At 41.0% G+C, this 26,398-nt stretch overlaps 1 protein-coding gene across 2 annotated transcripts in view; it reads right to left on the reverse strand.

Moving 5' to 3' along the window:
• The window catches only part of ADGRL4 (adhesion G protein-coupled receptor L4), a 94,746-nt gene that overhangs the window by 15,810 nt on the left and 52,538 nt on the right, over positions 1–26,398 (reverse strand). The window contains exons 4-13 of one of the 2 annotated variants that reach the window (XM_081008625.1): positions 23,732–23,887; positions 21,993–22,063; positions 20,994–21,173; positions 20,702–20,885; positions 18,664–18,780; positions 17,328–17,521; positions 13,805–13,981; positions 11,093–11,296; positions 10,165–10,385; positions 8,556–8,622 (exon numbers count right to left, since the gene is read on the reverse strand). In XM_081008625.1, coding sequence (XP_080864751.1) covers positions 8,556–8,622; positions 10,165–10,385; positions 11,093–11,296; positions 13,805–13,981; positions 17,328–17,521; positions 18,664–18,780; positions 20,702–20,885; positions 20,994–21,173; positions 21,993–22,063; positions 23,732–23,887 — 1,571 coding nt within the window. Of the gene's footprint in view, positions 1–8,555; positions 8,623–10,164; positions 10,386–11,092; positions 11,297–13,804; positions 13,982–17,327; positions 17,522–18,663; positions 18,781–20,701; positions 20,886–20,993; positions 21,174–21,992; positions 22,067–23,731; positions 23,888–26,398 lie in introns of both variants that reach the window. The other variant, XM_081008624.1, reaches the window with a different exon arrangement.

Here is a 26,398-nt window from a genome sequence, read left to right on the forward strand (position 1 = left end):
CCAATCTGGTAGGCATTCCCCAAGTGAAATGTGGTCTTTAGCAGATAGGCAATGCCCTATGTAGTATGGCATGGAAAATGACATATGGACTAAGATGGATGCGCTACAATGTTCTGCCTTAGTGGGTTTGTTACGGTTCTTGTGCAGTAACGTTTAGACAATAAAAGAGTTACTGTTAATCTTCTGCAGTCTCTGGCATTCATTAAATTAAGGCAGGGATAGTGGAAGCGCATACTTACTAATGTTTTTGATCCCCTTCCTTTGTTTTCTCATTCAGCCTGCATAATAATTGTGAATGTTTGTGATAGAAAATAGTTGTTATTTTTACCTACCCATAGTCTTTAAGATGGGATATAATTACACTGAAACAAATGAATGGCAGCTTTCTAAAGATATGACTGGGAACAGGATGGGAAACATGACATGTTCTGCTTTAAGTTACTAACAACCCAACAGAAGCCCATTCAATGAAAGGCAGGTGTATGACATTGCTTTATAGTTTATTTCCTTTAGCAATGACAAAAAGCTTCCAGCTTCTCTCCATTAACCATCACTTCGAGCAGCAGTGAAACTGCAATCAGTAGTGCTGTAATGTCCTAAAAAAGACCCAATCGGAATGATGATATGTAATGTCATGATGTAACATTGTTCCCTTGGCCATTGTTGGGAAAAACAATGAGATATTTAAATTCAGACATGACTCACTAAGAACACCATCCTATCCATACCAGAAGTCCACCGGCAAAGTCACTTGGAACAATGTGTGTAAATTGCATTGGGCCATTCTGTGGGTCATTTCAGTGCCGTGAAGCTGCTGGCTGAAACTCTGACAGTACCTCAACTGGTGGCAAACACTTTGTTTGGTTATGGGGAAGAAACTGGAGAATATCCTACTGCCTCTTCTCAAAATGGGTAAGTCTCATTTGCCTCCTCCTAAATTCCCTCACAAAATGGCTTTTCTCCCTGCACACTTTCAAATGCACCTTTATAATATACTGGTATGTTTTTAAATCTTGCAAGGGGAAAACATAGCTTGGAGGATGCAAGGCAGGACTTGGAGCAGAAGGGTAGTTTGTGGGAAAAGAAATTATCTTCACACAATGCACAACTTCTCCATTTTCAATTGCCTGCTCTGAAGCTGCTTTTTAAAAAGAAAGAAAAAGAAAAGGGGGAATTATATCATGGTTCTAATATGTGCATTTGCATATAATGCGCCGTTAACCCAGAAGAAAGCCTTCACTTGTTCGTACAGTTAAAATGCTAGTCATTGGGATGATAGGTCTTCACAATGTTTTTCACAGAGCAGGAGAATGCCCTGATGTTGTCTTACGAGTACATATATTAGTGCTTGATATTATGTAAAATAATTCTAGAGTTAGCATAACCAACCATAATTTTTAATTGAGTGCTAAGGGTTTTAAAGTACACAAAAATCTGTTAATGCATATGCAACAGATCTGTGTTGACTTGGAGTCATAGTCACAGTGGAACCCATCCAATCAATTAATCATAGATTGGGGTGTGTCCCCCCCATTCTTTTTCACACAGCAAGAAGAGTTCTTGCTCTTACAAGGTGCTGTTGTTTTTGCTGTTTTTCCTTGTGCAGTCCCAACGATTTCAGAAAGGCTACTGTGGGTGGCATGTTTGCAACTGGAGATGTAGGCAGCAATCTCAAATGACTGGTTTGGGGACCTGCAGAAGCTGGTGAAGCCACCCGCTGCCCCAGTATGCAATTAGATGTTGCCCAACATTTGCTTGAATTAGCCTGTGAATTTATACTCATTTACCTGGAAGTAAGCCCCATTGAACTCAGTAGGACTTCTGATAGGCATAGGATGTTAGTGGATTATGTATGAATGTAAATATCCCATCGAGACCAAAGGAATTACTTCGACGTCCATTGTTAAGCCAAGTCTTAATTGCTCCTGCCACTGAGGCAAGCTATAATTTTTTTGCATCTTTATGCCCTATACGTTTTGCAACTGTTATTATTATTACAATTTATACAGATCTTAATTGGCAAAAGCACTCCAATTATACTCGGCTCCATTCTTACTTTTCTGTAATGTGCAACAACACACTTTTGTACCTGCATGAAAAAAATATGAAGCTGCCACAAAGAACAGTGCAGAAAGGGGGGGGGAGCATTATAAAAATAATTAAGGTTAAACTGCTTGGGGGCAAGTGCAATCAAAACAATCCTTTACAAACTGTACTATAGCTCAACAATTCAAAAAGCAACTATTCTGAATATAAGCAAATTCAAAGGGAGACGATCCCCTTTTGTAACCCCCCCCCCCCCCGCCTTCTGATAGAAGACTACTGAAAACTGTCTGGTATCAAAGCTTCTCATGGATTAGACCTTCTCTGGCTTTCTGTTTCTACAAAAAAAAGAGACAACCCAGGAAAGGGAAAGCTAATTCTAAAGATTTTGACACACTACTTCTGAGTCTGTTGAGTGCTTCACATTCAAAACTTCAAAAATGAAGCTCCCAAATCATATCTTTTCTACTTTCTCAGGCTCTCGCTCAATAATTGATGAAACCATCTATATGCTGATGTCAAATCTTAGAGAAACGGGGATGGTGGTGGTGGGGAGAGAGATGTCTCCTGCTGCTCTTTTAGTTATATACTCGCTTTAAAAAAATATCATATTAGATATGGCTCCTTCAAAAACGTCTGATGTTCAGGAGCAGCTGCATAGGCATCATTCTCCCCAATGACCCTTATTATCAATGTTAGAATTAACAAGCTTGAATTCTGATGTGCAATCTGGCATGAATGAGGACAGATTTCTGTCTTCTGGCTAACGGATGGGTGAAAATGCTGCTTCGGTGCTGTTCATTCAGGATGGAAGGGAGTTAAGCTGATAACAATGCAACAGCTTAAGCCGGAAAACGAAAATGTATGCCATATTAATTGCCTGAAATTGCACACAAGCTGGCAGTCAAACAATGAAAGGTATGTCTTGCTGTCTGATTTCTCTCATTATCATCTCCCTGATGAATACACCTGCCCAAATGCTTTAGTTATTTCCTCTAGTTTGACACAGGACTGGAAAATATTTAAGAACAACAACAAGAAGAAATACTGGGAGGGGGAAGGAAAAGAGGGGAGAAAAGATTAAAGGTTCTGTGAAGGGTATGCCTAATTTCTTAAAAAAAATTATTGTAGAAAAACTGGACACAGATACCAGTAATAAATCCCACCGAACTCAATGGGACTTGCTTTTGAGTAAGACATGTATGCGCTTCAGGGGTCAAAACAGACATGACATTAATTGCATGATTGCAAGTAACATGTCTACTTTTAAAAGTTTAAAGAGTTGGCACTCGGCATCAGCACTGTGTGCAGGGGAAAGTTTCATGTTTAACCCTTTCCCCTATGTATGGTCCTGATGAAATTCAGTCCCCCCACAGTGGAAGTTATTTAAGAAACCCACAAATGGGGCATTTTGGGGGGTAGAGCTGGATCAGACCCTTTGCTGCTGTTGCATGATGTCTATGGGCCTGATCCAGGCCTCTTCACCATACCAGCCTTGAAGTCTGTTCAACTTCAAGTGTATTTGTCCTTGCTCCCACTGTCTGCACTGGCTGTGAAAATGGTGATGTCTCTCAAGCCCTGTTGTTGCTGGAAAAGGTTTGGGTTAACCCCTAAATAAACATAATAATTATTTCACCCTATCATTTTATAGCACTTCTTGTCCATGGATCATAATTATTCTTGCCTACTTATGCTGGCAGCTTTTCTTTATTTCCCAATCTCCTGCACCACCTTCGTTACTCTGTTTTAAAATTAAATAATTGCAACCCCCCCATCCTACATGACTTGTGTGCATTGATCTAATCTGAAACACAGCCTTAGATATATTGGTTGCAGTGCTGGAAAGGCTGTTAAGAGAAACAAGTTGGGGAAATTATCTTTAGCTTGCAGCTTGTTTTATGCAGGTTTAAAACACTCCTTTTCCCCTGTAGTTCAATCTATCAAATGTCTGACCCAGTCCTTTTCATGTATACTTACCCAGAGAATAACAATAAAAAATGCTTGATATGATCAATGAGGCTAATGGCATGCACTTCAGAATTCTAATGGCAGATTGGTATTAATGAGTACGTATTTTAGAGGGGAAAAGGTGTTGTTGATATGCTCAGAGAAGAACAAGTGCTTTTAGAGTAATGCCTAAGTGAACTAGGATTTTCTATGAAGACATGTCAGATTTGCCTCAAAAGAAGTATCTGAAGTACCCAATGCAATCTACAGTCATGCACTCATTAAGTTATATGCAGCCTTCAAATAATATCGCAGCGTAGTCTAACTCACTAAACTCCCCCAACACAGGCCTTTGCAATAGCAAAAAGATCTGTATCCACAGGACTGTGTGAATAGTTCTGTCTGCCCAAGAGAACTTTGGACTTGTGTTTCTTCAACACTTCTCTTTTGCAATGGAAAGATAGTTCAAAAACAGCTGGGTTTTGGCATGGTGGTCAGCCTCTAAATGGAGTAAGATGAAAAGTCCCACTAGGCCCACGTCTATTGTCCAAGCCCTTTGGTGCACCCCAATGAGTTTTTTGGATCTTGGCTGAGATGTTTTCCTGCTCACTAGAGGTATAATGTTTCTAAGAAAGCAGTAAAGCTGTGGCATATTTGTGTGTGTTTTACTTGAGAGCTGAAGTCCAGAAAAGACTGCTTTGAAAAGGCTATGAAATTGTTGCCATCTACCCGAAACCTTAGTTTGTTCTGGGCATAAGCTTTCGTGTGCATGCACACTTCTTCAGATACACTGAAACAGAAGTCACCAGATATATAGTGAGTGAAGAAGAAGAAGAAGAAGAGTTTGGATTTGGTATCCCACTTTATCACTACCCGGAGTCTCAAAGCGACTAACATTCTCCTTTCCCTTCCTCCCCCACGACAAACACTCTGTGAGGTGAGTGGGGCTGAGAGACTCCAAAGAAGTGTGACTAGCCCAAGGTCACCCAGCAGCTGCATGTGGAGGAGTGGAGACGAAAACCCAGTTCACCAGATTACGAGTCTACCGCTCTTAACCACTACACCACACTGGGTGGGGAGGGGTATTATTCAGAAGGGTGGTGGGAACAGGTGATTGGCTGATAGGTGTGGGAAACCTGTTGACAACCATTTGCGTGTCGAGGTCCCCAAGCCACCCCCCAAATAACTCACAATGCACACTTAATTTTTGTTTAAGGTTTTTGGCATAATTTTGGCCACAACTTTATTTAAATACAAAACCGTGAGTGGTTGTTTAGGCATTGGTTAAGACTATCTGTCCCCCCGCCTGGGGACAGAACTGACTTCCGGGCACCACCGAAAGACAGTGCGGGGGAAAGCAAGTCGGGGAGAAATGGAGCTGAGTCACAGACCCTCAATTCTCATCCGCATGCTCCCCGAAGGCTTGCCGGCCCTAGTCCCATTCCAGGGATTGGATGAAAAGATGGCAAGCCCTAGGATTCCTTTAACGGAATTCCCTTTCCGCAGCAACCATGGAGGGGCAGACCCAGCCTATCCTAACCCCTCCTCCACCAATTTATAACCAATGCCTAACCGCAACCTTACAAGTTGTGACGATTTGCTACGCAGTAGGCAAAAACCAAATGGCCCAGCCAATCAGCCAGATGGACGAAATTCCTACCAGGCCCCTGCCCCAACGGCAGACGACTCCATGACAGGCATAGCAAGGTCAATGCAACAACCCCTTACTCAAGGGCTGGTGGGCGGGTGATCCGTTGCACGCAGCAAAGAGAAAGCTCCAGGCTGCGTGCAGAGTATTTAAACATTTTACCCCTCCCACCAAAATTGCAACATAACTTTTACCCCAGCAACCCAGTGAACCAATCACTGCCCCAGGCCATCTTTAGAGACCCTGCCTGGTAACAGAGGGGTGGCTCAGCAGACCCCACCGCAACACGTGCTCTCCATGAGGGAGAACACGCTTAACGACTGCAATTGGTCTTACAGGAAAAAGCAAGAGGTGAAATGGCTAAAATAGCTTTATCATGTATAATGAGATAAGAATCCAATGTCTCTATTCAGACCAGGTCTCTCCATGGTTTTAAGTTTGGTAATAAGTTGCAATTCAGCAACTTCTCTTTCCAGTCTATCTACCCATTAGTGCTTGAAAGCCACAATCATGTACAGCTTCATTCTGGTGGCTTCATTTATTCTTCTGATTCCTGCTCCATAAAACAACATAGTGCCCTATTTCTGAAAACTCCTGCCATCTTGTTCAAAATAGCTTCTTCACTCCACCCAGGCAAAAAAATAAAAATAAAAATGGAATGCAGCTTACTGAAACAGAACACTGCAAATATTTATGTTAACAAAATTTGTAATGTTGCCATACGGCATCTATAAGCAGGGGTTACCCATAACTCAATGCCTCTCAATGAACGACAGCTGCCATTATATTTTGGATTGCATTTCACTTCCTCAACCTGAAATTCTTGTTTGCATTTGGGTACTAAACCATATTTACTTGTGAATATTTCAAGATGTTTTGATTGCCAGATTAACATCATTGCTAATGTGTTCAGGAATGTGTACATGAACTCCAGGCATCTGGGCATGTGTGGGGCAGTACTTATGGGTCCCTGGATCAGGAAAAATCAGTTTATCCTTTGGCCACAAATTCCTATAATCTGAAAGAGCTTGGATGTAGGTTGGTCCTAATGGTTTTCAGCACATTGCTTCACCAAAGCTTCTGTTAGTGGAATAAGGATTTGATTCTTCTTTCCTGATGAAGACCCCACCACAATCCACTCTGAAAGGTTGAAGGAACACAGGAACAGAGGAGCTGAAGTATGGAGAGGAAATCAGTAAGAAAAACCCTTCCCTTTCCATTAATGGAAGCCTTTGTCGGATCAAAGACAGCCTTCTGTCTGTGTAAGGGATGCCATTGTGTGCGTTATTTTGCTTGCCTTTTCATGAGAAACTACTTAATTCACACTTCTTGAACCAATACACAAACTGAAACACATATATCTTTCAAAATCCACACTTTTCTAAACTTTGCAGTGCAGTTATCCAACCATATCTACAAAAATGCATATACTGGGGAAAATATGTGCTTCGACATGCATATATTTGTGAAAATGACAGATTATATTATATGCATTATATTAGGGGGAATTGCTTGGGAAAATGTCAGTGATAGTCAAAAACTACACAACATTGTGTTTATTAGGAGAAATTCACACTGAATTGTTGACGGATTTTTAATGAGGGATTTTTTTTATTTTAAAAGTGCAAATTGTGGGTAAATTCAATCACGCTTATGATTATTTATTAGTTGCTTTCCTCACAAAAGTGGCTCAAAGCATCTTACTAAAACAATATTACAGTAAGAAGCAAGTATAGCAACCAACCATTAAAACCTCACAATGCAACTGTACTGATAAAAGACAGGTCTTACAGACCCCACTTCACTAAAGCAGGCTACAAATACCTGAAATTCTTCAAATTAAGGCCCAAAAACCAAGGTTAAAAGGAGAAGTTTTTAAAATTGGAAAAATGAGAAAGTGAGAGAAACTGAAACTGGCAGATCCCTATTAGAAACAGCCCTCTATCTATCTATCTACTGTATCTATCTATCTATCGATTGAGCGATCTATCTATCTATCATCTATCTAATCTATCAAACTGCTTTATAGTTTGATAGTTACAGTATTATGTGTTACTTTAATCACATTTTATTAACAAATAAATAAGGACCAGAAGCTACAGCTTAATTGCCTACTCACTGCATCTGCTCTATCGCTGTGCCTTCTAACATTTCTTACTTGATCTCAATCCATTTTTACATGTGTAACTTAGCGGCACTTTGAAAATATCTTCATGCACTCAAGCGTGTTGTCGTAAAAAAACACACCATATTTTTGCTGCTGTTGTTTATAATGGGACACCAAAAGTTTCAGAAAGATCAAACCTGAAAACATTTCCAGTAGGAATTAAAAAGGCTCCTTTTTCCCAGAAGAAATAGAGGCTATCAATTCTTGACTTGCCTGCCCATGTGAAATAGTGGGTTTTTGTCTCTGATGTCGCAATTTTGTTTAAAATAGCCTTGATGATGGCAGGGTACACGCGAATGATAAAATCATAAAGATGACAGCCTAATCTTCAAAGATGACCGATCACAGATAAAAGATTAAGTAACTCAGCATTTGAAATACCAGATTATCTGTCTCCTGGCATAGTGTCTGTGTATCCCTCCTGCTGAGTTCTGCAGAGATATCACTGACATGTAAAGATGCTACATCTTACATACCAGAATTGCTACAGAAAATGCCGTTCCCTCAGGCCGTCAGGTTGAAAGAAACAGGCCCTCAAATGAAATATTAGTTAATCAAACATATGTCTGTGAGACAGGCAAAGTACTTGGGCGCGTAATAGATAAGCATATTTTAGCGTGGCTATTTAAAAACAGCTAAAATACCATATAATTAGCACTCACAGGTGGGACAGCAATGGGTTAGTGATTATTATACACCTTTTATTATCAATTTTATGTACCCCAATAATAAAAAAAAAAACATACTTACAAGAATGATTAGACAAGCTGGTCCTATAAAACTCCATATAAAGTTGTTCTTTGTGCTGAGCCAACATCTGAAAAGTAAACAGTGCATAATGTTTGCAAATTTGCTTACAGATGAATCATGCCTGTCTTTGGAATCAGGTGTTTCTGAAGACTGGAAATGACTGCTAGTTGTGATGACTATATCCAGCATCTGAATCAGTATGCCCCTGGGTACCAGTTGCTGGAGAACACGAATGGAAGAGTGTCATTGAGTGTTATTGAGTTCATGCCCTGCTTGTGGGCAGGGCCCGATTTAGGTTTGATGAGGCCCTAAGCTACTGAAGGTAATGGGGCCCTTTATAAGTCCAGCTGTCCTTTGTCAACAACAAATTGTCACTGTTTTTGTGTGTGTTGAATATATGCCATATGGTAATTTATGGACCTAATAGGTATGTAGGTTTTATTTTATTTGTTTTTTATCTTATATTTTTTAAATGTATATGCATTTTTTTCCCTTTAAGTTTTTGAGGGGCCCCCAAGAGAGTGGGGCCCTAAGCTCTAGCTTGTTTAGCTTATATGTAAATCCGGCACTGCTTGTGGGCTTCCCATAAGTATCGGGTTGCCCTCTGAGGGAACTAAATGCTGGCTTAGATAGGCTTTGAGTCTACCGGGCTCATTTTGTGTTCTTACATTATGGCCACTAGATATGTGGTATTCCTCATTGTGGGAAGCCTATTGCTGAGGGAAGCCACAAGACTGATTGTCTGAATTACCAGACTAGTGACCCTGCAGGATATTTTTTTTCACCCAACATATCATGTTAAACCCAAAATAGTAGTCATCATAAAACAATGTTGAACGCCACCCCAACCTCTGAGTGTTGCGAGATTCTTTTATCAATGCCGGGAAACCATTTTGTTGTGGTTTCAACAGAAGGAAAAGAGGACCATTCATTTCACGGAAGGAGGCATTTCTGTACAGACATGATATGCCCACCTCCTTATAGATATGGCAGCTTGGGTTGCACATCTGAGCTACCACAAGCATAAAACCCCATCTGGATCAGGGCATATGCCTTTGCGTCTAGAACGTAACAGTGAAAATTTCCATAAGTATCACAGTATGTATTCCCTGCAACCCAAGAAGCAGATGTGTGCAATCAAGTGTCCATGCATTCATACCCTGGTGGGTGTGGCTTTCATGCACAAACGTGCAGCTGTCTGGGGCTAGATTCCTTCATCTAGTACTCAGAACTGCCTCAGAATATCCAGAGACTGGATTGATAGCAGTGTGCACAGCATTGACAAAATGGTAGGGGTGGTGAGCATTAGCTTCAATCTGTTTGAGGGAAGAGGAGATTGCATACACCTTTCATAGTTGCAGAGAGGCCACACATCTCTTTCTGAAAAATAACCACCATAGTCGTCAAAGCTGGCTGGGCCAACCGTTTCTTCGATGGGTAGTCGCAGTCCAATATAATGTACACAGGAGTGTGCAGGCAACTCACTGTTATGTGAACATAGTTTCCTATCAGAAACATGTTTAGGCGATCACATCTCAGTGGGCTGATGCAGGAAGAAGTCATGTCAGAACTATCTATAACTAAAGTCAATATGTAAACAATGAATTACACATCAGTTCTTTCGTAGTATTTGGATCCCAGTGCGGCAGAAATGCCAACCACCACTGCTGGGCTCACGTAGCCAAAGATATAGAAATTCTTGTGTAAGAATCCTTTATTGTAGATTACTCCAACAACTATAAGGTACAGGTGAATGCCTTCGATACACATCCACGCGAAGGCAGCTAAGAGGAAGTAATGGAGTAATCCAGCAGTGATTGAACAGAATAGCTAGAAGGGAAAACAGAAAAAAGCGTAAGTGAATAACATAAAAGACTCCATATCTTGCAATGCAGGTTAAAAATGTTGTCATAGTACAGTACCAGCAAAACCTCTTCCACTGGAAATTTGTCTCGATAGGAAAATGGCCCAGGCCTTGTCATTACTTTTCTGTAAGTACACAGGAAACCACCAAACCCATTTCATTTTAAAACTCAGACCTCATTCTCATTTCTTTTTGCCTGTGTGCCTACAATCACATGAAATGCACAAACTGATGAAGCAGATGATATATATTTTCCGCAGAATGTGTTCAACCTTATATATACCCCCTGCTCCACATGGGCATGTATACAAGCAGCCCCTTTTTACACTGAAACAAGACCAGGACAACCCCTGCCGAAGTAAATTGGCATTAACACCTTCTGATATTATTGGAACATGGTCAATTTAAACTCAGTTAAAAATCTGCTTCCATTTTGTCTTAGTTAAGGCTCCCATTCTCAGAGTGGACCTCTGGCAGAAGACCCTTCCTTCTCTTCAGTGAGGCTTACACTTTCTGAATGGGATTTCCTGGAATCCTTAAATGAGTGTTTTATATCCACAGCTACATTTACGGGGAAACTGGGAAATGCTACTTGCACCTCTGAAAAAGGCACTTTAGAGCACACATTTGCTTTCCTACCCAACATGAAATGGCATGAGGAAAGGCCACGTACCTTATTATTGTTCATGTTAATTCCAACAAGAAAAATTAGCTCAGCCAAAAAAAGGCTGCAACAGAGATTTTTGTGAATTGTTGTCCTTGTACTTTGAATTTCGCTGAAGAACCAGAAAGTGAAAATGCACATGGAGAGGCAGATCAAGGAGATAATTATTCCAAGCTGAGTAATTCTCGTGAGAATATAATAATTCTTGTCATCCTGGGAGGAGGAAATAATAATATAACATATTGGAGAGAATGGCTAAAGAATAGCTTCTTTAAAACCTCATTTGATAAAGGAGTTCTGATTCTATTTCATTTTCCCCCTCCATACTCCTTGTTAAAATACCCAGCCAAGTTATTGGTTGAAATGCTTTACACATTTTTAATTGATTTTATTAAGGGACTAGTCGGTACAAGGAAGTGTGCAGGGGAAAATCATAGAACTTGGACGATAGGATTTATCTCCTCCTCTGCCTGTGCCTTCTAAATTTGCTCTGGAGGATTGGGGGAAACCCCAGAACAGGTTTTGGGGAGTGCAGTGGGGGTGCAGGCCAGCTGTTATCTGGTTTTGCATTGGTATGCTTGGATAAATATAGATATTGATTTCTTCAGGGACTGTAGAGATCGTCAGATTGAACTGGCAATTATCTGTCACCAATAGCCATAGAGCCCAGCATATTTCTTTTCCAAGTAGCTGTCATTAATTTAACTGCCCATTAATACCTTATGACAGAATAATGTAATGGAGCGCTCTGAAAATTATCGCACTCGAAGAGATGGAGCATAAACCTGGGTTTTTTTTAATTTTATTTTTAGAAAACGAAAACAATTCACTCTTGACTTGTCTTGTAACTTGCGCCTCACTTGCTTTCAGATTAATATTTTAAACCCAAATTAAGTAAACACCCCGCAGATGCAAAACACACTCTTGTATTTGAGGACTCCTCATGAGCTGCGAAGGAGTCTAAGTATAACTCGAGGGAGGGAGCTTTTTATTTTTGGACAGAGGATTTAGCCGACTTGAGAGTATTAGCACAAACACATTGCATTGACACATGCTGGGCTCTTCATGCTGACAGATTCTGCTTCTTAGTTGCTAAAAGCAACTTACAATTTTAGTTCAAATGTGAGGTTTTTTTGGGGAAGTGTTTTGACACACTCTCTCTCTCTTTCTCTGTGATCACTTGGCCTGTATTTAGAATCCATGTCCATTTTATGGCGATCTTCCTTTAATCTGATACTCAGCTATGTACTTCTTTTTTTAACTTCTTACTGAGAATATTTCAACTGAACAAAATAAAATAGAAATAAAAAAGTGAATAAAAAATCTAAAAGGAGGGAAGAAGGTATGTTATTTCACTATATATGCAAATGGCTACAATTCCACATATGCTTGTCTAATATTAATGTTATTATACACAGCAGTTATTTTTGTTGAATGCTAAGTGCTGCATATTGGAAATGGATACACAGCCACCACAATAAAATATTTCCACTTTTTTGTATCATTCTACATTTGCTTTTTCTTTAAATAAAAAGCACTATGGTTTACAAAAGCCTGAAGTTCTGTCTGTTCATACATATTTTTTTTTTAGTCAGGTTTACTTCTGGGGAAAATAGGCCTATTGCATATCCACATCTTACATTTAAAGCATAGTTTATGCCACTTTAACCAACCTAGTTTCCTTGAAACAATCCTTGGAACTGTAGATTGTTAAAGGTGCTGAGAATTATTAGGAGGCACCTATTCCCCTCACAATTCCCAGGGTTTCCTGGGAAGATTGAGTGTTAAAGTGTTCTGGGAATGGTACCTCTATGAGGGGAATAGGGGTCGCCTAAAAACTCTCAACACCTTTAACAAGCGACAGTGCCTGGGAATCACGGGGGAAACCGTGACTGTTAGTGGCATAAATAGTACTTTTACAGCTGCTCAGTGACCGTGAATGGGCTCTCTGCCCCGTTTTCTGTTTGTAAAATGAAGATAGTAGTGACTTAAGTCTCAGGGTTATTGATAAGGATGAATAATATACAGATAATAAATATTACGGGAGTTGAAAAATGCTCAATAGCAGTTAAAAACAAATAATAAACGGGGGGAGAGTAGAGTAGTTAGCACCCATATAAGAGATAGCATGTGCATTACATTGTTATAGGGATGTGGGTGGCACTGTGGGTTAAACCACAGAGCCTAGGGCTTGCCGATCAGAAGGCTGGTGGTTCGAATCCCCGCAACGGGGTGAGCTCCTGTTGCTCGGTCCCTGCTCCTGCCAACCTAGCAGTTAGAAAGCACAAAGTGCAAGTTGATAAATAGGTACTGCTCCAGCAGGAAGGTAAACGGCATTTCTGTGTGCTACTCTGGTTCACCAGAAGTGGCTTAGTCATGCTGGCCACATGAACTGCACGCCGGCTCCCTCGGCCAATAAAGCAAGATGAGCGCCGCAACCGCAGAGTCATCTGCGACTGGACCTAATGGTCAGGGGTCCCTTTACCTTTACATTTACATTGTTATAATGGAATATTCACAGAGTGTAAAGTTCAGGGACATCCTAACCATGAAAATATCTACTGCTACTAAAGAATTATCCCATTGTGTATTTGCACGATGAGAATAAAGTGATAGACCAAGCGAGGAAGGAAGTAACAATTTAACTGCAGAGACCAATTGGTTCTACACACAAACTATCTAAAGAAATTAATAAACACTATATTTAAAAAGAGCACTTACAACTTCAGAGTTGTTAGAGGACATCAAAACAGCAAAAGGGGTAAGATGATTGCATCTGCATGTGGTATGAGTGCTATTGAAATGTGCTCGTTCACATCCTTCTGTAGACCAGTTTCCTTCCATTGTGTCTTCTGAATAATTCCAAAATGCACACTTAACATCTTTTTTGTCTACAGTCTGGAACAGAAGGAAAATGTTTAATGGATGGCAAGAGGCACAAAGCCACTCAATAAGAAGTATCTGCTACATTAGCAGAGGCAATTCATCACAATGCCTTTATTCCACAAACCCATTTCAAAGACTAGAAGGTCAGGTGGTGCAAAAAGTCCAAGGCCTGTAGTACAGTCAAATACACTCTCTGGAAAGAGAAGACTTAGCAAGCCCTGGTCAAAATAAGGCCACTAGAAACAGATGGGAGCAAACATATAAATTGTACAGACATTTTAAAATCAATTATTTGGACTGTTGATTTCTAAAACTCAGGGGCAATGTTTGAAAAGAAGGAGAAAGCAAGTGTAGTTTTCCTTCCTCTCTTTAGTCTACCTTCTTTTACCTATCTTGTTTCATCTTTCTGTTCTGATTTTCTTTGTTTTTATTCCTGTGTTTCTCCTGAACCTTAATTATGAACAGTTCAGATTCTGGGTTTTGTGGGAGGAGAGGTCATTGTTTTGTTGTTTTTGTTTTAACTACTTGCGTGTCAAAGCCCCCACCCCCAGGAGAATAAAGACACTAGGACACAGAATTTTAGGTTAATGTTAATGGGCAAAATTTAGGCCACAACTTTATTGGTTACAGAATGTGAGCCATATTGGTATAGGCATTGGCACCAACAGACTATATCTGACTTCCTTGCAGGAAGTCTGTAAGGGTTAACCTCCAGTAGGGGGAGCCCGGCGATGTGGATTGACTCGAGCATCCTCTGGGTTCCCGATGGGGTCGTGGCATGGCCCTAGCCCCTTCACAGACTTCGGACGAGATCCACCCCCCCCCCGGATTCCTTTAATGGAATATCCTTGAGCATGGAGGGGCAGGTGATGGCTGCACCTCTCCTCCCCCCCACATCACTATTCTAATGCCTAACCGCCACATGAGCCCAAAGCTCACTGCCAATACCCTCACACCTGCAACCAAACTCCTATTCCTTTGATAATATCAGCCAACCAGACGTCATTTCCGCCATCAGAAAGATGAACGCCATCTGCCCAATAGAGGGCCTCATTGCTGTAGGCAATTCCTGGGTGGCAAATCACATGGCCACCCAGTGCCAACACCTTCCATGTTACAGCACGATCTAAGAGTTTCCTGGCCTTGTTAGTGGCAGCTGGGCAGCGACTGTCACACCAAATGTGTCTCTCCATGAGTTGTGACCATAAAATAGCCATTTTATTGAAGGTTATTGACAAGTCCTCAAAGTCCTTTTTAATGCTTAGTCTCAAGCTGCCTGATTGGCCACTCACTGCCTGGCATAGCCGGGCCCCCTCAGCTTAACATGGGACGCAGTCCCGCCCCAACGCTGAGGTGGGGGTGGGCCTGACGGCGAGACCGCAACCCGCCCCCACTCAGAAGTGGAAGCGGTTTACTTGTGTTTTTACTTAATATTTTTATTCTGTGAACTGCCCTGAGATCTTGTGATGAAGGGTGGTCTATAACTAATAATAATAATAATAATAATAATAATGTCCCATCTTTCTTGTTTTAGGCCCCATCTGCACCATACATTCAAATCAGCATCATGCCACTTTAACAATCATGGCTGTAGTTCATTAAGGGAGTGGAGAGTTGGCAGGAGGCCGTTAATTACCTCGCAGAATAACAATTCCCAGAGTTGCTGGGAAGAGGGATTGATTGTTAAACCACTTTGGGAATTGTAGCTCTTTGGATTTGGATCTTGACTGCCTCCCCCCCCCCCAAAAAAAATTGTGATGACTTCTTCACAAAAGCCCTGGGAGGTAGACAAGGTCAATACATTGTTACTTTGCCAAGAATACTGAGTGGGATTTATGGCTGAGTCAGGATTTAATCACAGGATTTAATGCCATTCTACTTCCTATCAACTTCTGTCTATCATACACTATGTAATATCATGTCTTTTAGCACAGGAGGAAAGAAAGTAATTATATGAATTCCTCTAAATTTTCAGTGAAACTGTTCTTTTTCTGCCCCCCCCCCCCGATTAAAAGACTTTTGAGTCACCTTTCAGGTCCAGTGCCCTCCCAAGAAGAGATACAAGATAGTTAATGAATTACAAACACAATAAAAATAGCAATATAGTACAAGAAACAGCAAATTATGCTCCTGAAAATGATAAGTAACTTCATCATAGAGTGGCTGGGGAAACCCATCCGGATGGGCGGGGTATAAATAATAAAATTATTTAATAATAATAATAATAATAATAGAATTGCAGATTTGGAAGGACAATCTGCCATACAGGTATTGAAGTTGCACTCTTGGCATTATCAGTACCAGGCTCTATCCAGGCTTAGCACAGCAGCTAATGAAAAGCAGACTGAAATAAAAGATTTTAAGGTTTTTTTTTTAGAATTTTCCGGTGGTGGGACTATAAATACTCCTGGGGGAGGATATTCCACAGATGTGAGGCTGCTTCTGAAAGGCCACATCTTTTGAATCTAGCAACCTCTGATCATCAGGCTAGAGAGCAGAGCCCCAGAAGCTGATCTTCAAGCTCAAGCATAGAACTGTAGAGTTGGAAGGGACCGTGAGGGCCATTTGGTTCACCCCTGCAGTAAAGGAATCTCTTGCCCAACTTGGGGCTCAAACCCACAACCCTAAGATTAAGAGTCTCATGCTCTACCACCCAAGCTATCCCAATATCCCATTCTCATATTGATGTAAGTAGCCCTTTGGAAAACCTGATTACAAACCATCTAGGGTAATAAATAACACTTTAAATAGGACCCGCAAACCAGTGTGACTGGTACACAATACAGTAGGTGGGATGTGATCTGATTCTTTGTCCCCCTCAGGCATTCATACTGCCACATGCTGTACCAGCTGAAGTTTCCAAATAGCCTTTAATGGCAGCCCACATACAGCAGATTACAGCAATCTACTGCTGATTGCCCACCACGTCACCTGTTTGTGCGATGCAGCACCAGCGCCATTAACTTCCGTGCCCTGCTAAATTTTGCTCATCTGCTTTTGCCTCTCTAGGCAAACATGGCAAATGTAACAGATGCACAGCTTGTAAATGGAGAATGTTGAGAGGTGAGGAGGAGATTCGGATTACGCTAACCAATTATTGACAATTGTGTAGTAGAACCAACATGCAGTTATTAGTCTTGTCAATTCCTATCAACACTTTGCAGCGCTAACACACTCCCTCCCTGGCACTTGCTGAGTGGAAATCAGAATTGTAATTTCCCCTTTAATCATATTATATACACATATCAGCAAATGACATAGGTGTGAGTGAACAACCAAATGAAAACAGAGTAGCTCCTTGTTACAACATAATTGTAGGCTTACTTTTAATCAGGTGATCATTAGAAAGAAAACCTACCTGTGCATGTTTTAAAGTCAATGTTATTTTCTCTACTGGGTACAGCATAGGTGGCGTGGAGTGAATTGCGACAGCTATAACTGATGACCCTACTGTCTCTCCATGCTCTGAATTTTCCTCCAGTGAGAAGTTCTGCGATGATGAGAAGAGAGAGCCAATATTGCTGTACCGCAGAAACACAACTGCAACGGTGCCTATCAATCAAACAAACTGTGCTTAGTGGGTTGTAGCTTGTTTCCTAACAACCCTGAAGATAATAAGGAAATGACAAATAATAGATATCTGTATTTATTTTGCATGAAATATGCATAACAGGATTTTTATTTTGCAACACAATTATTGAAAAGGTTAAGAGACAGTGAAGAATGTCTGCCTCTCAAGACAATATAACCCACCAGTATTAAAAATGAGCATTTGTGATGCAAAATTAAGCAGATGGGTCCAAACTTTCCCTATTGTGACTGGAAGGGCTCCTTTGATTCAGAGAAGACATTGAAGTCCAGCAGAGGCTCCTGCTGAAATGAGGAGGAATATTTTGTTGTTGCTGTTGGCAATTTCCTCCATTGCTCCTGCAGCTCCCAGTGTCACCTCCCACACTGTTCTCTTCCCCAAACTTCCAGAGCAGATATTCAGGAGGAACAGGAAGCTGCAGGGAGGAGGAAACTAGCAAAACCTGCCCCTCCTTTCCTCTGATGTCATAGAATCGTTGAGTTGGAAGTGACCATGAGGAACATCTATTCCAACCTTCTTCAATGCAGGAATCTTTTTGTCCAATGTAAGGCTTGAACCCACAACCATGAGACTGAGAGTCTCATGCTCTACTGACTGAGCTACCATGTTTTTGCCTTTGAGAAGAAATCTGCTCATGTGAACTCTGGATCCAACCCTGTGCTAGTGAAAATCTGTTCTGAAGAGTATGGGAGAAGTTTGCAGTCTAGAAAAAAAAAAGTGGCTCGGGGGATGGTGGGAGAAGGAGGAAATGAGTGAAAATCACCTCCCCACTTTCCTAGCAGAGAACATCTGCTGGGCCTTGGCTCCTTCTGTGTACAGGTCCATTCATGGAAGTTAACTGGATCTATTCCAGAGGTTTGTTTTGTTGTTGCTTTGCAAATATGTTTTGAATATTTCCAAGAGCAGGCATTTGATCCTTGCCAAGGGTGCATCTTTAGTGAAATACCTTTGAGAAATTACTGAAATTGCATCATTGGGATTGGCTATCCCAAACACTCCTGAAGGATTTACTTTCTTGAATTTTGCAAAGGAGGAGGCTTCTGGAAAACCCCATTGAACTTCACTTCTATAGCCTTATTCCCCGAGTCACATTTCTCTCCCTAACCTTTAGAAGTAGTTGCTTCCTTTTTCTTTGCAGAGACCTTTATAATCTCTCCTCCCAACTGCACATGCTGGTGAATGTGCTCCATGCGCTGTATATCAAAGGCAAGAACTTTGAAAGCTGCGAAAGAAAAGAAGAAAGGGGGAAAACTCCTTTGGAAATCACAATTACATCCCAGCCTACTAAACCTCACACTTCTGCAATTAGGTTTACACTCAGCTGAACATTTATTACAGATGTCAGCACAAAGTCCAGCCAGGTAATTTAAGAGCGAAGACGCATGCATACACACGCACACACGCACCATTGTGTGGTTCATATTTGTTCAGGGGTTCATTAGTTCTAGTAGGCACAAATCTTTTATTTCCATTTTTGTACCTTTCCTTGGAAAAATGCAGCCCCTAATTTGCTTTGCGTTCAATGCATTTCCTAAAGAATAATGGAAACTACTTTCAAAGGAACAACCTTTTTATTAAGAATGCATTTCTGAAATGGAATATCAATTGCCATCTTTAAAAGCACAGCACCATTGAACAGTTTTTGTTTTATAATATTTGGAGGTAGAAATGAATATTTTATTATTACTACACAAAGATACAGCTACACAGAGTACAGCTGCACTGTGCTTTAATGATGTCTGTTGCTGAAACCAAAGAAAGCAACCTAATATGAACCACCCTGGACAAAGAAAATGACATTAGAGGGCATAGAGTCCTTTTTGTTGCTTTGCTCTGATCAATGTAGTGCTTCAGTCACCCATAAGGTAGCAGAAAGGTCAATCAGACAGTTAAAAGCAAAGCAAAACAAGCATTTGACTAATGGGGTGGAATTACTTAACTGGGCTGCCTGTTACTTATAGCACAGAAAGCACACACGTTTGTGATCTGAAGTTTCCAGCAAACCAAATATCAGCAAATGTTTTTGGAGAGCATTAAAAAAAGGTCCTCTTACCAAGGGTGTCCCGCACAGCTGACTTATATGCATCACTGGCTGGCCAGGCATGAAAGCAGACAATGCCTGGCCAACCATAAGAGTCTCTGATTGGACTGGCCCATTTAAACTTCAGGTTTGGGTGGGCAATCACGCCCAGCAGACTGGCCAACCAGAGAAATTCCCAAGTAGCCAGCTGGCAACATGAACTCTGACCGCCCAGGGATGGCGGCTAGGACGGGGGGGGGGGGAGGTTTTGAAACCCTCACCCACCTGGGAAAAGGTGTGCAGCCATTTCAGAGCCTAAAAAGTAATTCCTCTTGGGGCAGCCTGCAGCTTATGCACTTCTGTGTTGAAGTGTTGCAGTTTTATGATGACGTTTTGAGGTGAAAAGCTGGGTGATGTATGCTACTGGGATGCAGGTGGCACTATAGTCTAAACCACTGAACGTCTTGGGCTTGCTGATTGCATGATCGGCAGTTTGAATCCACACAACGGGGTGAGCTCCCGTTGCTCTATTCCAGCTCCCATCAACCTAACAGTTCGAAAGCATACCAGCGTGGGTAGATAAATAGGCTTCACGGTGTCCCATTGCACCAGAAGCGGTTTAGTCATGCTGGCCACATGACCTGGAGAAGCTGGACAAACACCGGCTCCCTCAGCCTGAAAGCGGAGATGAGCACCATACCTCATAGTCAAATTCGACTGGGCTTAACCGTCCAGGGGTCCTTAACCTTTATCTGTATGCTAATAGACTGAGTTCTGCAATGGCATGGTACAGCTGTGGTTACTACTCACTAACTAGCCATGGGCAACTGCAAACTCTCTGTCTCAGTTTTGTGTCTGATGCTGACCTATCTCATACGAGTTCCTGTGATGCCATGATGCAGCTCCTGGAAGACACATGCAGAAGGCACAGTGAAGAGACCCTTTAGATTTCCAAACACAGAGAGAGCTGGGCAGAAGGGTAGTGTGAAGACAGATGTCTTAATTGAGTCTCTACAACAACAGCCTCTGCAAGGCATTCACACAACATTGCTTCCAATATCAACAGTCTGTCCTGGAAGGAAAATGGGAACAGTTTTCAAATCATTTGCTCCCTTTTGCATACCTAAATCACTGGCATTAACCTCCACTTCTGTTGTCTTTTGAAAGCTCTGTGACATGAGTGCCGTGGTTTCTTCTGCAGCATGCAGCAGTTTAGTGAGGCTTCTTCTTCTGTTAACTTCCGGGATAGCTTCCCACGCTGCAGTTTTATCCTTCTGAACGAAATTGTTCACAGTATTAATGAATTCCTGTTAGATTAATAATAAAAAAGTACTTTAGGTTATGTACTATATCTTATAAGTGCTCCCCACCCTGCAAAAATAGATCAAATCTGCTGCACGGCTCGATTCACTTACATTAAGAGTTAGATTATAGAGCATTTCATTGTCAGAAATCGTGTTATTCACGATGGTTAGCAAGGGAGAAGATACAGATAATGCTTCTATGTAGGAAATCACATCCACAGGTGAAATTTGCCCTACAGTGTTTTGATTGATTTCTTGTAATACAGCCAGGGGTTCTTTTATTTTTCTAATCTGAAAGAAAGTTGAAATCATTAGGCATGACATTCCTAACATTTACAGTCAAATTCATATACATTCATATTCATTTATCAACATTAGTTAACAAGATGAGCCGACATGAGAGAGTGAATAGAATATTGGATGTCGACTTGGAAGGCTCAAGTCTCAGTCTATTCATGGCTTACTGCAGGGGTATTAAATCTGTGATCATCCCGTTGTCACTGCATTCCAGCTCCTAGCAGACCCACCCAGCATGGCCAAGGAATGATGAGAGCTGTAGTTGAATAATATATGGAAGCACACAGGTTCCCCAGACCTGGCTTACTGGGTAGCCTTGTGTAGGTACCCATCTTTCCATATAGACTGTACCATATAGGGTAGCTGTAAAAATAAATCTGGAAAACCCAGTGTACAAGTAGGTGTGTCTAATATAGGCTGTCCCAGATACAGGGCTGGTCCAAGACATTTTGGCACCTGAGACGAATGGCAAAATGGTGCCTCTCTCCACCAGAAAAGAAGAGGTAAGTGAAGATCTACATCAGGAACAACGGTGGCAGCAGCAGCGGGCAATGCCAGATCTACTGCCCCGTGGATCTGCCGCCCGAGGCAGTTGTGGCACCATAGGTGGGCTGGTGCTGGTGTGATATGCTGCAATAAGCGGCCGTAATGGCACCGCAACTGTTAGGCAGCCCCGCAGCCTGAGTAACGTATGCCATTGCAGCTGCCATCTTCTTAAGATTGTAGTACCAGAAATATTATCAGTATCATTTCAGAACAGAGGGAAAGTAAAAATAAGATTTGACAATAGATAAATATGCGAGTCTTACTTACTTTGGCTAAGGTTCTGTTAATATTTTCAGCTATGCAGTCATAGCTCAGTTCACACTTTGGCGCTGGGATTGCTGCTGAAATTAAAAGGGGATATTAAGGTCTTGGCATACAGTCATTTCAGTCTGGCTGATAACTAAAGCTCCAGACTTCCCCATTTGGTATGTTTTAAAAGCCAGAGATACTTTTTTTTGTTAAATTGGGTTGGATTTGCATGCAGCATTGTGAATGGCTCGACATATATTCATTCATAGCTAACTGTGAGATGCAGGATTGAACACAGGGTAATCTCTTTGGGGAGAGATATGTACCAAACCACATATGCTCAGCATGTACCCAAAATTGAATTGGACTCAAAATAGACCAATATCACCCATTCCTATTTTAAAAGCATTTACAAAGCCATGGATAGCAGCTACCTTCTCAGAAGACGCATCTCTCCTCCTCTCACACACAGGGCAGAATGCCCTTTCTAAGCTGCTGCTACTGCTGTGACTTTTACGAACTTTTTGTTTTTATTTTTAAGAATGCTCTTATATATTCAGGAATGTTTTATGAAAGTTAAGATTTATGTAGCTATAATAATAGATGGGCTCCTGCCAACCTAGCAGTTTGAAAGCATGTCAAAAGTGCAAGTAGATAAATAGGTACTGCTCTGGCGGGAAGGCAGTGTTTCCGTGTGCTGCTCTGGTTTCGCCAGAAGTGGCTTAGTCATGCTGGCCACATGACCCGGAAGCTGTACGCTGGCTCCCTCAGTCAATAAAGTGAGATGAGCACTGCAACCCCAGAGTCGGCCACGACTGGACCTAATGGTCAGGGGTCCCTTTACCTTTAATAATAGATGGGAGCTCATCTGATTAATTATGAAGCTTCTTAAAAAAATCAGTGACATGCCTGGCTTTATTCTTTCTCTTTTGTGGTTTTGTAAATTTGATTGTATGGTGTCTTGAACCTTTTAGGGATAGATGTTGAATGGTCAAAACCAACAAGTGTGGCTACCCTATGAGGTAACAGCACTGTAACTCCATGCTATCCATGCTGTGACATCAGAACATTCTGCATTTCTCTGCCCCAATCAGTGGCAGCCAATTTTGTGGAGTGAGGGTGAGGAAAACACGGTATATCATGATGATGCCACAGCATGAGGTAAGCAATACTGCATGATATGGCAGGTGCAGTTAAATGTGTGACAGCCACAGTACTCACTGTAATGCATTGATACTTGTCAATGCATTTTAAAATTTTTATTTTAAAAGCCACTTGTATTTAAACCGACTTGGATGAAAAATTCAATCTGAACCAAAAAGACACGTGCATGAATCTAGATTAAGCAAAGGTGATTTCATCGTACCAAGTTAGCATTTCTGTTTACATGTTTTGCCCAATCTTTACTCAAGTGTAGCACAACTCTGGAATATCTCTAAGGCTCTATTGATAAAAGCAAAGCAACAGTCATATAGTGTATTTGACCCCTTAACGGTTAATGGACTTTGGTTGGTAAGTAATAGAAGAAAATCAGTTCTGTATTTTATAATATATGACAGGCTACTTCTATTTTTCAGCAAACACACCTATCAGTCTTTTCTCCCTCTTTTAAAAAGCATAATAATAATGCAGGTATTCACATCTTGCCACTTTTTTATATCCAGCTGATTAATCTAACTGAAGATAAAGAGTTACCGGTGGGCCTCTCAGAAGATATAGTTTTATAATAACACATAAAGCTCTATAATATCATTTACCTTGGCAGGAAGTGCCATCATTTGGCTTAAACTGTAATTTTCCTGTGGATGGTTGATAACCTTCCTTACAGGAGCAGTTATATCCTCCATACACATTTTCACATTTCGCATGATCTCCACAGGCAGCAGTTACTGGTTCAGTGCACTCATCTATATCTGCAAATATTGTGAGAAATTGAATTTTAAAAAAGGTTTTACATACTAACACCTTGCCGCTTTGTTGGTAGTAGCTTGATGTGCTGCAAGCAATCACATATTGAAATTTCACATCTACATCTATTTTTTTTAAAAAAGCAGCAGCAGAAAGCTAAGCTATTGATCAAATGGAACAGAAACATGTGTGGCAATTAGGCAATTATACTGCCTTGCAGGATAAAAGTCAAGGGAATGAGAGCAGGGCTAAATTTCAAAAAATGGAGATAGCAGTGTGGCTCAAGTGAGACTGAAAAGTAGACCTACACAGTGCCGGATTTACATATAAGCTAAACAAGCTATAGCTTAGGGCCCCACTCTCTTGGGCCCCCCAAAAAAAATTAAAGGGAAAAAACTGGATGTACATTTCCAAAATATAAGATAAAAAAAGACAAAATAAAACCTACATACAGCAACAGTGTTTTGTGTTGTGTAGGCTCCTATGATGTAAGAAATGGGCCCCGCCTGCTAGCCTGCTCCCTAAGATATCACTGGTTTGCTCATTTCTATATATAGGGTACCTACATTCTGCTATTTATAATTATTAGTAGTTTGCATCATATATTTACACCTATTATTATTTCATGTTACAGCAAGTTTCTAGAGACTAGATTATGAGTCTTTGTAAACTGTGTTTCTAAAGGAACTTTTGTTATTGCCAAATGTGTTTGCATTACAGTGGTACCTCTGGTTGCGAACGGGATCTATTCCAGAGGCCCGTTCGCAACCTGAAAATAACGCAACCTGCGTCTGCGCACACTCGGGTTGTGATTGGCTGCTTCTGCGCATGTGAGTGATGTCATTTTGTGCGCATGCACGAGTGGTGAAACCCGGAAGTAACCCTTTCTGGTACTTCCGGGTCACCGTGGGACGCAACCTGAAAACGCTCAACCTGAAGCAAACGTAACATGAGGTATGACTGTATTAAGTTTGTTATGAATAAAAAATCATTTTAAGTTAGAGCTTAATAATTATTTCACTATTAATATACTTCTTAATTGTATTTCAGTCCAACAATTACTTTGATAAAATACATACTTTGTTATGTGCAAATGGCTTTAGATACCTATTAAGTCCATAAATTACCATATAGCATATATTACCTGTCCCAGGATAGGGGGCACAATATAAAGCTCAATGTCATTCCATTTAGCATGCTGCATGGAATACCATTGTTAAAATTTCCCACAGGCAGCATCACCTTTTCCTCTCTCGACATTATAAAAGAATAGGCTCCAAGTAACCTCTGCATAGTAGGAAACTGTAAACAAGACTAGTTTGATAAGCAGGATAATGCAGAACACACTGCTACAACATAGATTCACTTGTCAAAAAATGCAAGTGTCAAGTACAAGGAAACCGTGGCAAAACATCCCTTTTCATAATGGTTGAATAGATCAGTCGGAGATCAGTTTATTATTACAAGGGTTTTTCTCTTCATGTCAGCTGCAAAAAAAAAAGGGAGCTGGATTCCTAAATACAAATAAATGGCTTTCTACCAAGGGACAGACAAACTTGGAACAGCCCGCAATGCCTTTTAAGCTGAGTGACAAAATAATATACTGCATATCGATCAGGTTTAGAAGTGCACTTATAAATAGAGTATTAAAAATTAATGCATAAATTAATACTAACAGCACTTTCTCCCCAAATGCGATAAACACTGTGCAAAGATAGTTATACATAATTCAGAGTAGTTCAAAATTATAAGCACAAAAGGAAGAAGTTAATCACCACCATAAATCATTTATTATAAGTTCCTTCCCCACCCCAATATATAATTCGTAATTTTAATAAACTCAAGGTGTAGTTCAAGAACTGCTTACACAAGGACTGGCCAGTTGAGGCCGATGAGAAAATACATTGGATTGTCTTTGGCAATCGAAGGTGAGCTTCAAGGATGCCCAAGCATGCCGGCCATCTGCCAAAATGCCCATCATCCAGCAGGGGGAACACTGTCATGAACCTCCTGGATCTACTCTTTGTCTTCCCCATTCCCCTGCTTGTTTATCTGCTCCTCACTCTAGCCCATACTATATAGGGGAGAAAAGGAAGGGCAGTAGATACCACTACCTGGTTGCCCTGTCTGACAAGCAACCAGAAAGTGATAGCCAAGAAGAGGATGAGGAGCAGCAGCAGCAGCTGATAATTTGGGCGGTGATGAGATAAATCTACTGTGGCAGTCCAGGAATATTGCAGTTAGCCCAGTACTGTTTAAGGTGAAATAGAAAGTTGCCAGGTTGCACAATAATCTCTTCTCTCTCAACACAGTGGCTACCACTGACAGCTCTGATCATCTTTTGCAGGGTGGAAGTGGAGAAGATGGGTTTTAAGCAAGCATGCTCACATTTCCACACGCTTAACCAATTAAGTGCTGCCATGGCTGATGGTCAAAGATTACAAGATCAATGTAGGATCTGAAACGGCAATCTTAAACAGAGTAATCCCCATTGAACACAATGGGATTAACCATAC

The sequence above is a fragment of the Podarcis pityusensis genome (genome assembly GCF_964106645.2).
Source record: "Podarcis pityusensis genome assembly, chromosome: 6".
Taxonomy (NCBI): Eukaryota; Metazoa; Chordata; class Lepidosauria; order Squamata; family Lacertidae; genus Podarcis; species Podarcis pityusensis.